Source organism: Lepidochelys kempii, chromosome 1 (genome assembly GCF_965140265.1).
Source record: "Lepidochelys kempii isolate rLepKem1 chromosome 1, rLepKem1.hap2, whole genome shotgun sequence".
NCBI classification, from domain to species: Eukaryota; Metazoa; Chordata; order Testudines; family Cheloniidae; genus Lepidochelys; species Lepidochelys kempii.
In genome coordinates, this window is record NC_133256.1 from 252685626 (window position 1) to 252700698 (window position 15073).

At 41.6% G+C, this 15073-nt stretch overlaps 1 protein-coding gene across 5 annotated transcripts in view; it reads left to right on the forward strand.

Annotated features, from left to right (window-relative positions):
* Positions 1 to 15073, forward strand: part of RFX4 (regulatory factor X4) — a 129925-nt gene that overhangs the window by 48679 nt on the left and 66173 nt on the right. For all 5 annotated transcript variants that reach the window (XM_073324380.1, XM_073324390.1, XM_073324399.1 and 2 more), the window contains one exon: positions 10686 to 10747. In XM_073324380.1, coding sequence (XP_073180481.1) covers positions 10686 to 10747 — 62 coding nt within the window. The remainder of the gene's footprint in view (positions 1 to 10685; positions 10748 to 15073) is intronic.

A 15073-nucleotide genomic window follows, 5' to 3' on the forward strand; every position in this document is an offset into this window, starting at 1 on the left:
TAGATCAAGACTTGGGGTTCAAGGTTTCAGCTCAGAAGTGCCTTTAAAACCTCCTTTAAATGGAATACACATACAATGGAGGCAAAAATAAAGAGAGTTTAAAAAAGAGCAAGAGACGTGATAAGGAGTTGGAGGAGCAGAATTACTATAAGAGGGATGATTAAGAGAGTCCTCAGTGGCACTTAAGGTGTATCCACATGAGGAAAAAGGGTTTGGTAACAAGTAGTAAAAAAACCCACCCTTTTTTTTCCTAGCGAAGGCAAGGCCTTAGGCACGCTTGGCAATTCTACCTGTATAACTTATCTAAGCAATGACTAAAGAAGGCCAGGCTTTGACTGAGGCTGAAATCAGGGCAGTCAATGGCAAAATTACCAATTACATCAATGGAACCAGGCTTTCACCCTAAGGAGGGAGCAGTATTAGTTAGATTGGTACTTGCAGCCAGTGGGAGGGGACAGGGAAGCATTTAACTAGGACCAATGGGGTACAAGTAAGAAAAAGGAATTTGGGCGGCATGTGAGGAAAAGTTTTTTCTGACTGTGAGAGTGTTCAGCTTGTGAAATAGTCCTCAGGCAGAAATACAGGAAACCCCATTATTTGGACAAAGGACTCAGTGAATCAAACATTTAATTAAAAAAATCTTCCCAACTGTTTGACCCATTCCCAGATCTGTCAGTAATCTCAGGTGAGCATTGATTCATACTGTAGGTTTAGAACCACTGCTATAAAGTTACCAATAACTTCAGCCTTGTCCCCTTTCCATTCCCCTTTTCTTCCCCAGTGTCCTCTCACATAGCTGCTTCCTTCCTGTTTCTTTCATGACCCCATATGCTCCTCACTCTCTTAATCCCACCTCCTGAAAATGTAATCTCCCCCCACCGCAACTTTCCGTTTTAACACTTGTCTTGGAGATCCTGAATGTCTACAAAGGGGAACTCTGCAGTGTCTCGTGATGGGTTTATGCTCCCTCCCAGTGTTCTTCATGCAACTCCATTGTGCAGCCTGGAGGTTCTATATCTCCTTCCATTGTTTCCTTATTTTGATGTGATGCTGCTGTGTCTTTGGCCAGCTGCAGCAAATAAATATTTTAAAAGGGAAAAAGAAAGAACTCGGCATCCAGAAGAATGCGAAAAATTATAGGCTGATTCTCATTCATACTAAGGCCACTGTACACCACCCTTGGCAGTGTAAAGCATACGCTGCCAAAGTGGTGTAACGTGGTCTGGATGCGAATGAGAATTAAGTCCCACGTTTTAAATGTAAAGGGGGAGTAGAGTAATGTCACCGATTCTTATGACATTCTACACTGGCACAAGCCTCTGAGTAGATGCAGTTCTACTGGCATAAAAGTCCTTGTGCTGGTATATCTTATTTCATTTGGGGAACTGTATAAACTTCACTAGCAAAAGCACTTTTATTGCTGTAAGCTGCATTTACACTAGGAGGCTTTGCCAATATAGCTGTACCCAGCAAACCCCTTCTAATCTAGACAAGGCTTTAGTGTAAACAAGAAACAAGCCTTCTCTATTTAAGACTTTTTTTATTCTAAGAACTTGAAAAAGTTTTTCAAAATCAAACTTTGCTAGATGATCAATCCACGGTATTGTCAGAGTTCAAAGCCAGAAGGAACCACTGGATCATCTAATGCAGGGGTTCTCAAACTGGGGGTCAGGACCCCTCAGGGGGTCGCAAGGTTATTACATGGGGGGGTCGCGAGCTGTCAGCCTCCATCCCAAACCCCGCATTGCATCCAACATTTATAATGGTGTTAAATATATTAAAAAGTGTTTTTAGTTTATAAGGGAGGTTGCACTCAAAGGCGTGCTATGTGAAAGGGGTCACCAGAACAAAAGTTTGAGAACCACTGATCTAATGTGACCTCCTCTATAATACAGGCTGCCAGTAAATATTATCTCAGTTTTACAGATGGGGAAACTAAGGCACAGAAACGTACCTAAGGTCACACAGCAGTTCAGCAGCAGAGCCAGGGTCTCCTGCAGTGCTTAATTGGTAACGAAAGAGGTGCTGGGGCTCAAGCAATTAGGTGCCGGGGCTCAAGCAATGTTTTTACTTTCATAATTGACACAGCAAGCCTAGAGGTGCCGGGGCTCAGTCCCAGCAAGTCCTGGCACAAATTAAGCACTAGTTTCCTGACTCCTGTGCGAGCACCTTGTCTAGTGGACCACACCGATCCTTAGATTTAAACACCTTTTCCCCCCCTAGTTCTTTTTTTTTCTTTTTTCTCCTTCCCAGTATTGGCTGGAAACAATATCTAATAAAAATGTATCTTCTGTGACAATTGTCCATACCAAAGACTTCAGGTCCAATACTAATGAGGGCAGTCACACACAGTACGTACGTGTTTAGCAAAATATAAAAATACATCTGTGCCGTCTCACCAGTAATGTTTCCTTAGAGTCCTGAGAGCCAATTGGCTTGGGACTCAAAGATGAGGGAAATGCGATTCCCTCATTAAAGCAAATGAATTAGTTTAATCGATCAGAGGAAAGGACTGAAGATGAGTTTGCCCTTGTTAAAGGTTACTTTACAGGCAAGGCCCTGTGTATTAATCAGGAGTATGCATTGTAAGTATCCTCCTGACAAGCTTGTCCTCATGTGCAACAGTTTTCAGACTGCACATTTCAGTGGTTTTAAAGTGCAAAGGCAAAGACAGCCAGGAAGTACTTCCTGAAGAGGCCAGAGCAACAGAACCCTGCGGCTGCCTGATTGGTCCACACCAACTGTTTAATCTAGGAAATTGGCCCAGGGAGCTGTCTGAGCAACAATGCAGATTATGGCTTGCTATGGCTACAAACCTTGTTTTTTGCTCTGTCTTGATCCTGACATTGACCCTAGGCTGGCTTGACCTTGGAACCCGTCTCCTGACTTTGCCTGGTAACAACCCTGGCCCAACAGACATTACTGGTCCAGTTGCCTACACCCTGGCCATTACAGGCAGCTACAACTCAACTGAGAGTCTGGGCCAAAGTGTTCAATGGTTCTTTAATCTTGAAAAAGCAACAGTCTGTTTGATTGTGCTGTGACGGGGTTCCCCTGGCGTGCCATCTGGAACTGGGGTACCACTGAGCCCCTGACCCACCAGCCTGTGCTCCCTCTCACAATGTACTGCTCTGTCAAGCTGCAAAGCCCTCCAGCTTGCACTTTCACCAGCATTCATACAGGTAGGGACACACCCAGCTGCAGTTACATGCAGGCTGTCTAACCACCAGCTTCCCACCCTGGGACCCCACAGCAGTTCCATCCTGCCCTGGTCAAATCTTGCCAGTATATGGGTTTAGTACCTTGTCCGCCTATCCCTCAATGTGAAGAGAACAATGCACACTTGTGGTAACCAAGCAGAGATTTTCCCCAAGCACTCCAGTCAGAGCTCACTGGTTTAGATTAAAGCAAAAACAAATTTATTAACTAAAAAAGTTCATTTTAAGTGATTATAAGGGATAGCAAACAGATCAAAGCAGATTACCTAGCAAATAAAATTAAGATACTGAATAGATGAGATATGAATTAGTCAATTCTCACCCTGAGAAATGATACAAGCAGGCTGCAGATTCTTAAGGGGCAAGCTGTGCTTGCTTTACAGCTTGGAATCCCCAGGTGTTTCATACACAGGCTAGAAATCCCTTTAGCCTGGGTCCAGCACTTCCCCCAGTTCAGTCTTTGTTCCTCAAGTGTTTCCAGGAATCTTATTGTGTGTGGAATGAAGAGCCTCTGATGATGTCACTCCCTATCTCACATAGCTTTAGCATAAGGCGGGAACCCTTTGTTTCAAAACTTGGCTCCCAGAGCAGTCTGTGGAAAAATACTGACATCCCAAGGTGGAGTCCAGCATCTTGTGGCCTGGTCACACATTTGTAGAGTCATAGCAGCCATCACTCACAGGCTGTCTGTAGCATTCTCAGGAAGGCTCACCAGGTGAGAGATAAACCTCTCCTAAGGCCTATTGTTCTTTCTAATGGCCCGTTGCCCTGAATAGGCCCTTCCCCACCCTTTATCTAGATTGAAAGCATCTTGTCTAGTGGGCGTTACCCAGGTGTAACTAAATTTGAAGTACAGATACATAGTCAATATTCAAAACTTCAGATACAAAAATGATACTTGTATATAAATAGGATAATCATATTCAGAAAATCATAACCTTTTCAATGACACCTCACATGTCTTATCTTGTACAAAATGCATCATAATTATGCCATAATCCTATCAATAATAATATCACTGTGAAGAATATGGGGTGCAGTGTCACATGTGAATTAGCCTGAATTTCATCTGGCCGGATGAACTCTTACAGTGGAAGATTTTGTACATACCTGGATTCAAGCAAGGGCTTCACAAACTTCCCTAAAGGACTCGAGCCAGTAGGACTGTTTGCAGGGTAAGATCCTACTGAACAGATAGTTGTCAGAACAAGGGCCAGTGATTAAAGTGGGTGCAAAGAGCCTGCCTTATCTTGCTTGATAATGTCAACTGGGACATAGCAATCCTCAATGTAACAATCTAGATTTAGGGTTGGATTATAACCTCATTCCTCCATTGGAATCACACAGCTTTGGGAGCAGGGGTAAAGTACCTTCCCAATGCTCCCGCCCTCCCCCATCCCTCGCATATAAGTGGGCATGGAGGCAGTGAGGAGTAGGCACAGGTCATGCCTCCTCCCCCACTATGCACGGGACAGCAGAGCTGTATGGACGCTGGGGGCGGGGAGTATTATTTTACATTGGGCTGATTTATCATGCTTCTTCCCACCAGTGGAAAAGGGGTGCTCTGGAGGAATTGCATCTCAGTGGTGTGCTTCTGCAGCACAATGCATTCCTTCTGTTCTTCCTGGGGCAGCACGTCTACATGATGCCCTATAATTAGGGAACTGATCCTAGAATATGTATGTGGGGGGGGTGGGGGGTTTCAGGTGGGATTTTCAAAAGCACTTGGCATTGGAGTGGTAGGTAAAACTTAAATGGGAGCAGAGTTAGGTCACAGCGGCGCACTTGTGAGAACCCCACCTTTCCTGTATAGGATTGAAGGTACCAGTAGTATTTGTGATTCGAGTTTTAACACTAATAGGAAATACAGATAGCCCAGCTCTGAGAGAGTGAGCTCACCCTTGCAATGAACAAGAGGAGAATGACCACCCTGGCAGAGTTGTCTTAGACCAGAGCAATAAAAATAATTACCCTAAAACTGGGGAATAGCACACACTGTGTTTTGTATCTCATTTCACACAAGCAAAGAATGTGCTCTGGGTGCAGTATTGGAAGCCACAGGGAGTGCACAGCTCATCAATCAATGTTCAGTGAATGACGGGCCCTGCTGGGGAAACTGGGGAAACTGAATGGAAGGAATTATTAGCAGGGGTAAGAGAATTTCTCTTACCTTGTTTAGAACGTGATAATCATGAGTTCTAGACTGGCACTCTGAATCTTAGTGGTGGGAGTTCTGTTTTGTTCCGGCAGAGTTCAAGTTCTGGGCTGTTACTATATGAGTTTTTGTTTTATTCTAAATTTATTTAGTTGCCCTTGTTAGCGTTAGGAGCATGGCAAGAATAATTTTCAAATTAGAAGTAGAAAGACTTGCAAAGTATAGCACAGGCTTCTATTTAGCTCAAATGCACTTGTAAAAATGAAATGTACCTTTGAAAAATAACAGTTTAAATGGAGGGGAATCTTTCTTTGAAAAGGTTTTGCAAAATCCAACATTTTAACTAATAAACCAAAAAGTTCTAGAGTCTTCACAAGACCTCAAAGATGGCTGGTCTCTCCCATCCTTAGTTGTCAGTGTGAAGACTGAGGCCTAAGCTGTTTTTGAGCCTCATACCAGGGAAGAATTTAGGTGGAATAATTGGGAAGTAGAAAGTTCACAGCTCACTTGTGAATGGGATAAGGGATGATGGCCCCTGGTGCAGGGGTTAAAGGTAGAATAGACAATACACTTCTCATTTCAAAGATAGAGAGGACCCTGGTTGTGTTTGAGTCTCATACTGCTGAGGCATGTGTGATGCAATAATAGAAATTACAGATGGTATAAATCGGAAGGGCAGGGTGTACCTCGGCAGCATAGTTATATCTTTTGCAGCTATCCCTGGCTGATGCTTACATGGCTCATGCAGAGTACAATATAGATATCTGCACTTTTTGTATATTTTTCTATATTATTGTTTATAAAACTTTTGGTAACTTGCACTGAGCCTTACATATGACTTGTTTACTGTTTATTTCAACGTCTTAAGAGTTACCAAAAGTGCATTTAATTTGATATTTAAATTAGATTTACTCAGGCAACTATTCTAGGTTTCAAAAATACCGCTGGGTTAAATGCTTCTTAATGTAATGGCTATATAATATCAGAGGGGTAGCCGTGTTAGTCTGTATCCACAAAAACATTGTGGAGTCCAGTGGCACCTTAAAGACTAACAGATTTATTTGAGCATAAGCTTTCGTGGGTAAAAAACCCACTTCTTTTCTCATTTTTGTGGCTATGTAATAGCTATTGTATGTTACATTGCAACTGTTTAACCTCAAATGTATAAGAATGATTTGAGGGGAGCCCTTCTCCCATTATCTCTGGTGTCCTTTATAACCTCAGAGAGGAAAGGTCACCTGTCCCCACCAGACATACAGAAAAAAGGGTCCCTCATGTACTTCTCACTGATAACATTAAAACACAACACAGGCGTTCTGTCCACTTTCATAAAACCACATTTCAGGATTAACATCAAAAGGGTTAAACAAACACAGATGTATTTGGTAATAGTCCAAAAGAGAAGAAAAATATACAGCTCTGATTTTTGGATGTAATGCATCCTGCCTTATCTAAATCCCAGGCACTCGCTAATAGGGGCATCAGGTATGACTATTTAATTGTGTGATTATTTTACAAAGTGGTGAGGGAGATGTTTAAATAGCTCATAGGAAAATACACAAGATTCCCTCTCATAAGAAGGAAAGACTAGAACTTAGCTAAGGCACATATGAAAGGGGCAGAGCTGAAGTTATTAAACAGGGAAGGAAATCAGTGGAGCACAGGCTCCTGAGGTGGTGTTGAGAGCACAGATTATCTTCAAGTGAAATTCCTGGGCCTCATCTTCCTAAAAAAGCCCAAGTGAAACTTCATATAAAAGAAAGTTTAGTGTAAAAATGTGGTTTTAGTCTTAATAAGTGACAATGTAAAATGACTCCTCCTTATTCAGCAGAGCTCTCTGTTTTCAGATTTATATTTGCTCACTTTAGGGACATATGGGGTGAAATTCTGACCTCACTGAAATCAATGGCAAATTCCCACTGGCTCCAGTATTGGTACAATTTCACATGATATCTTTTACGTCTGTTGCTACCGCAGAGCCAACATTGCCGTGCGGCATGCAGCTGGATTCTATTCTTGTTCACACATCCCCAACAGAATTATTAAACAAGTTCAAATTGTAGAGTCAGATCTTGCCCTCACTTGTATCTGCAGCCGCCCCACAGAATCTTCTTTACTGGTGATGGGAAGGAAAGAACCTAGCTTAATTTTCAGATCCTAAGCTGAATTTTCAGTTCTGACAGCTAGAAAAAAGCATCTTTACTTATTAAAAAGAGCAAATTTTCTCTGTCAGTCACTGAAAGTCAATAAATATGAAACCCCATATTGCTGGTTTTTATCATCACTTTTCAGAGTGGAAACACATTTTAAAACCAACAATCACACATGTCTGCTTTTCCCATTGATTTCAATGCACAGTGATTTCAACCTACTCAGCCTCACTTCCTGCCACTTGGCAGGGAACTAGCTCCATCCATGGAGATAGAACAAAATCATCTATAACCATATAAATATAAACATTTGAAAATAACAGTTATTTTTTAAATAACGACATTTGTTGTGCTTGAAATTACACCCCCCCCCCCCATACCTCCCCCATAACGTTTGCTGGAAAAATCCTGGAATTTTTCTTTAAGGTTTTGCTGGACTTCTAAAAAAATAATTTATACTGAATATTGTTATAAGCAACACACACTTCAGCAGTGCTCCAGAAAGTATATTTTACTGCTTAACGTACTGGATTTGGGAGGAAAAAAAAAAAAGGCAAATCAGCTGATGTTCTGCTTTTATTTATTCTTTTCTTTTCCTGGTCATTTCTGCCCTGGTATGTAGAAATGTCTGATTTCTAAATTTCAAGAACTCCCACAGAATATGGTTCATAAGGTAACATTTACAGTGTGCATTATAACACTTAATCAGCACTTGACAGACTTTGAAAGTTATTCCATTGCTTTTTTTGTTTGGTTTTGAAAGAAAAATTAGGGTAAAAGTAAAATGGAGTAAGTTTGCTTTTGAATCCACTGCTGTAATATTCAACTTTGGGAGTGGAATGGTACGTTCTGAGTGACGGCAACCACCAAAAGAAAAAAAGGAAAAAAATCCCCAGAAAGTGGTTCTTCAACACTGCCTTTTTTCCCACAGCCCTGTGGAGCCCCCAACCTTGTCTGCAGAAACTGAAAGAGAGAGGGGTGGGATTAATGTGTAATTAAAGGGAATTTGGAAGGTTGAGATGTTGCGGAATGTTAGATCAGTAGCTGGAACAGCATGTGGTGTTCTTTAGGCAGGCTTCATTGAATCCATACAAAAAAAGAAAGAGGGGCTGCTTGCCCGTCTGCTCATTTATCAAACAGCTAGGCTGTGAACTTTCACAGCTCCACAAAAGTGTTTTACTGTTTGCTGAAGTTTTCCTCCAGAAATTAAAGCTGAACAGCCTAGTGAGTGTGAACATACGTAGCATTTTTGACACAAGCCAAAGTGTGTGCAAGGTTCTGAGAAAGAAACACAAATCGATTATCTGTTGCACAAGGAAAACCATTGGTAGATTTGGCAAGAAATATTTGTGAAGAATAAGCCAAATATGTGATACTGTAATAATCTTTATAAAACACCTTTGATCCAAATGCCCGTTCCATAGCTTTTGATCATCAGTCAGGGTTAGATATTGATTGCTGATACCAGTTGTGGTAAAATACAACTTTATGGGAAAAGTCCATATTATGTAATTAATCTTTAATTGACATTTTCTTCTGTTTGAACAGCTCCTTTTATCTTTGTCTTCAATTAATTTTACATGGCTTTCATGAAGTATGAGAAAAATTCAGCAATAATCTAGGGTGGAAAATAGAATGCCTAGGAGTAAAATAAAGGAAGAAATTCCTCCTCCATACCAATCTTTAAGGCCTACTGTTTTCTTTCTTGAATGGCTGTTCTGCTGAAAGAGTTTTCATCATGCCTCATGTGACACTGCAGACTGAGCTCATTCCTGTGAGGGGGTTCCACTCACTTGGACCTCGGTAGGAGTTGGGCAGACCCATACAAAGGGGCTCTGCACTGGTGGAGGGACTAGACTGCATGACGGAATCAATAGTTATTGAAGGCACAATCTACTGTTTGAATTAATAATGATCGGAGTCCTAAATGTTGCTAGCACTGAAGATGTGGTGTTGGTTACCAGTCCTCTTCATTGTCTATTGGGCATAAATCAGTGTTCAAATTCTTTGCTTAATCCTGTTTGCGAGATGGACCTTTATTCTCCATCCAGAGTGTAGATTAAGCCTATGTTAACACTACCCTATCCCTGTAAACACAACTGTGAACCTCATCTAGCAGAATTGTGGCCTCTGGCAAACAGCAACCTCTTTCCAAGGAATCTTCTTGTAGCAGTGTGAGTATTTTAATAACAGGAATGTGGGGGCCCTGAAAGAATTACTGCATTCTAAGAAACATTCTGCTTCCAGAGCCATCAAGATGAGATGCTGCCCACAAATTAATATTCCATAACCAAAAGTTACCTAAATTGCAAAATCTCAGGCTTATTTGACCAGAACACTGAGTAAATTTTCCAGTAATTAGTGTCTTATTCTGATAACATGAAGCCCCTGCTCCTGCAAACGCATACATGAGCAACTTTAATAGTACGCCCAATTTTAGGTGAAACTCTCAATAAGCTTAAGGGCAGAACTGTGCCCTTAGAGTTTACGAATCATGTTTCACTCTGGTATAAATTCAGAGCAGCTTCATTTAAGTGAGTGGAGTTGTTCTGAATTTTATTTGTTATTTTGCCTCATTCAGTAAAGGGATTAAATTAAAACATCGTTTTTTAGAAAAGGCTAATTTGGTCCGATTTCTCCTATCACACTTTACATGTACTTGCAGTGGTGCCCACAGCTCTGTTTGTACACATGGTGCATACCATTGGCAGGGGTGCCAATGGGCGAGGGTACAGCTGCCTAGAGAGGGGAAAATAGGCAGGTTGCCTGGCGCCCCCATTTGGAGGGTCCCAAAACTGGGTGGTGGTGTGACCCAGCATGCAGGGTTGCACTGCCACTCAGAGGGGCTGTGAGTCCAAACCTATCATGATGGAGGGTCGCAGGGCCCATTTCAGTGAGTGGCGTTGCAACCTGGCACCAGGCCAAACCAACCCTGGGCACCAAGTTGCAACACACTGGAATGGGAAACTGGGCCTACGCGCTGTTGCAGGGTGAGTGCGATTGTGCACACTAGGTGACAAATTTCTAGTGGTTCCCCTGATTACGTGCAATACAATTTCTCTTCCTTTCCCTCGTGCTGCCCAAAACAGTCTATATTAAAAATACAGTATTAGCGTATGTGATTTTTTGGATTTGTTAACGTGTCACTATATTTATTTGCAGATAATAAGACAACAATTTCCACAGTTAACAACAAGAAGACTCGGAACCAGAGGCCAGTCAAAGTGAGCAACGTATAGTATTATTTCACATTCTCACCCAGGGACAAATTTTGCCATTTGGTTTCCTGTCACTGAAGATAGGGGCATGACACCAGGGATGAATTTTCCCCTGTAGCCTTTTAGATCCAAACTTTGCCTGAAGATTCTACCATGGAGTTCCCATTGACTTCTATTTCTGTTGCTTTAGAAGCCATTTCCAAGTAATATTTTCTCTTAGTGGTGTAGTAACTAAGGTAATTTATAAATGGTCTAAAAGAGCATCTTTTACTTATTTCACCATTCTGTGCTAACTTTCTGAAACTTTGTAGAGTTATATCATTTATATTTCATATACATTTTATATAGCATGTTTCTTGCCAAAAGGTTCTAGAGCACTTCATACACTATTAGAGATCTTCACACCCACCACTGAAATGCAACCATTTCTGGGGTGCAATGTGACAGTTATTCAACAGCATACAGTTTAGGACATAAATGGCAGAACACTATATCAAAAAGAGGTTCTAGAGGGAATTTAGGTAGAAAGAATCCAATTGCCCAAACTGGAAATTGGCCAGGAACCTGGAGTTAATACCCTCTGCTCTTGTGAGAAGATGAGATCTTTAAAAAACCATAAGTGGTCAGGATATGAGTTTTCTGTCTCATACAAAAGATGAAATTTCCAGAGTAAAGTGCATCCTAACATCACAGGAATTGGTTCTGTACTGATTCAGAAAGAAGAGTGAATGCAACATCACTCCCTGCAACACCTAGGTTTTCCTTGGAGATCCACATATTGTCCAGATCGGACCCTTAATTTGTAAAATATAAAATGAAAGCCCTAACTAGTATGGCTGCAAAATTTTGTTGGTAAAACTTCTCATTCCCACATAAAGCCTACAAGCACAATGTTACTAATCAATAAGAAAAACTTATAAAATGATAATTAAACCTATCTATTAACATATAGTAAGGATAGAAACCAACAATAACTCATGCATTGAAAGATATTCAATCAAATACCATTTTAAAATCTAATTTCACTTCCTTCTCCTTCTAATAAATGGTTCCATGGTGATGCATCTCTAGCAGGTTCTCTTCACTGAGATCAAAACTAACTGTACAACAACCCACCACCGTCTCCCTGAGGCAATTTTTGTGAGAATTTCCTGTGTTTTGTAACCAAACTCTTTTTCCAGAGTGATAACCCTCAGACAGTTTTAAAATTGAGATCTCATCCCAAAGACCCAGCTACCATAATGGTTAATAACCCAAAATATTATTCAAATGAAATTGATGGGCTAGCCCAGCTGCACATTAGCAAAAAATTGTAGGCCAAATGGACATGATTTCTGCACTGGTTCAGCAAGGGCAGTATGTATGAAGATGTGACAGTTTGGTTTTGGGTAGTATGCCGTGAAATTGTACACTGTCTCACACTGGTGTCAACTGCAACATCATTTGGTTAATTGCTTTTCAGCTGAAAGGAAAGGGTGAGTGCTACCATGTTTGACGATAATATTAATTGCCTTTAGAAGACGGTACTTCTGTCACTCGAGTGCTGAAACTAGCCATTCATTTGTGCTATAATGGGGACACTCAAACGTGACCCATTTGAGGGAGCCATATTAGCAGTTTACCAGGAGCCCCAGTTCCATGCTTAATTTGCATAAACAGAAATAGATGGCAATTACACTCCTGTTTAATGCAGAGGTATGAGCATATTTTCACATTTAAAGTTGGTTGTAGCCATAGTCCTGCTGTAGAACTTTGTGGGCAGCATTTGGCCAATAAATTTGGCCACTCCAGTCAATAATACTGCCTTTCAGAGGGAACACCTTCAGGAATAGCATCCAGTTGAACAGGCCAACTCATTACATAGTTATGTGGGTGCATTTCCAGGTAGACGTGGTTATTTTAATATTTACAGGACCCATTCTTGGTGACGTGGAAGTGTCAGTAGGATACCTAGTGGCCATGTGTCATCTCACTGGATTGTCCAGTGAGATTCCCATCCTGTTCAGACTTGGCCTGGGTTGTTGCTAACATCTGACCTTAACCATCTTTCTAAATAAGGAAAGGCAGGCAAAATAAACAACAAAATAATCAGAGCAATCTGCAGGGTTTTAGGCAGTCAGCATAGAAACAAATGCATGGCCACATAGGGAGTTCATGATTCCCACTGTGCTGGATGTCTTTCCCTCTCAAAATTTCACAGCAACAGGAGGGGTGAAATTCAATTCTTTCAGATCTACATCTCTTTTAGCTGTTAGCAGTGTAGGGATCACAGCACCCAGATGAGTAGTTCTGATTTTATCCAATGAAAGGTGAAGATCTACATGCACAAAATACAGTCCATCACAAGAAACACACTCTCTGCCAAATGCAGTACTGCTCTGACTGAGTTCTGTTTTTGTTTTCAAAAATATCCAATCACATTCAAATTAAATGTTCTATAGAGAAATTACTGAAGAACTATAAACTAGAAGGTCGGTCTCCCTCTCAACAATTGGGCAGACCAATTGCTGCCAATATCATTTCACTCCGCTACCCACCTATTGCCAAAAGGAACTCCAGCCGTACAAATGGTTAAGATTATCTAGCTTCACACTGTTCTGCCTTCAGTCTTTTTATAGAAAAAAGTAACATTAGGAAGTTCAGCGCTACAATGTCACTATGCTTCTGGTCATCAGCTGACCAGCTTTCTTCTTTGCAATGGGGTTTATTGCCTGTAAGAACACAGCTGTGTTCTATCTCACTGAGCTTAAAAACAGTTTCACAACAGGTGAGCCATGAGAAGGCAGCTATACATAAAAGCCAATTTCTTTCTGTATGGTACTGTAGCTTGAAACTCTTCAATTATATGAACAAGGGGTTACTTTTCCCAATGGAAACTACATGGTGTGCAGGGAATTTTATTTCTTTCACTGAAGGAGTACTGCAGGTACTCAGCCCATGAAAGGAAAAGTCATTCCGCTCTGCTGTAAAAATGTTTGTGTATGGTTGGCATTTTATTCTCTTAAAGCTCAAACTTTCATATGCTGGCCATTGGCTTAACTCTTTTCCACAGTAACTGATAGGAAAAGTTAGAAAAGAATATTTGCAGAGTGCACTAAGGAGTTTTTGTCCTTTGGAGCAGTAATCCTAATAAGTTAATTTTGAATATTGCCATTTCTTTGATTTTGTGGCTATTGGAAAAACCCTCTTTTGTAGTGTACTGCTAAGTGAAATATGCCAGGAATGAAATGATACAAAATAAAACACTATCAAATTCTTCACACTTTTGTTCAGGTTTTGATTTTGAAACAGGTATAGCTGAGAACAAATTGAGCTTCTGTGAGTTGCTGAATTTATTAGAGGGAAAGGCCTCTCGTAGGATGCCACCTACATTGTCCCAGTAATTCAGCAATTAAACTGACTGTCCTAGATTGTGATCCCCTTACTCATGGTGAATAGTATATACTCCGTGTATAGTCCTAATAGTCCTAATGGAGTCAATGAGGTTACCTTTGGAGTAAAGCGCTACCCAGTGTGAGTAAAAGAATCTAGCCCTAAAGGAATAATTTATTGATAGAACACAAGGGGTGAGATTCTGTGCTGTGCCCCTCAGGCACTGCAGAAAACTTGCAATGCAGGGAAAGTGGAGTCAAAGGTGGCTTTAATCCATTTTTGTCAGGGCCGGCCCACAACATTTTGGCACCTGAGGTGGGGAGCTCAAATGACGCCCACATCCCCCTCACTTGGGCCAAAACTTTGAAACTCTGGGTCCTAGTGTCCCCCCTCTCATCCCCCACTCTGGCACCTGAGGTGGCCACCTCAGTTCACCTCATGGTAAGGCCAGCCCTCCTCATCCTGGGGGCTGGGGCCCTGCCTAGGTTACTGCAGCCTGCCAGGGCTGTTCAGAATCTCTGCAGTGCTGCCTGTTACAGCGTTGCCCCCAACATGCCCTTCCTGCCCTCAGTCCCACCTCTGGCATGCCCCCCGCATCAGGGCTTGCAAGGAGGCTCTCAGGAGGCAGCTTTATGGTTGTCTTCCACAGTGCTTGTGCTGGGGGAAATTCTCCCCCAGCTGGAACCAGGGCTTGTAGAGCCCCTTTAGGTTGCTACAGCCCTTTTACACAGCATAAGGGGACTAGAGCCAGTGAGAGGATCTGACTCATGATATAAAAAATGGAGCACATCAGTGTGTACAGCAGGTGGTAGCTGAGCAGGAGGGCACGATTGTCATCTTAAATATGGAACAGGGTTAGGACTAGAGCTGGTCGGGAATTTTCTGACGCAAGTTTAATCAGAAAATGCTGATTTGTCAAACCCAAACTATTGTGCCGAAATGTCTCAGGTTCGATGATCT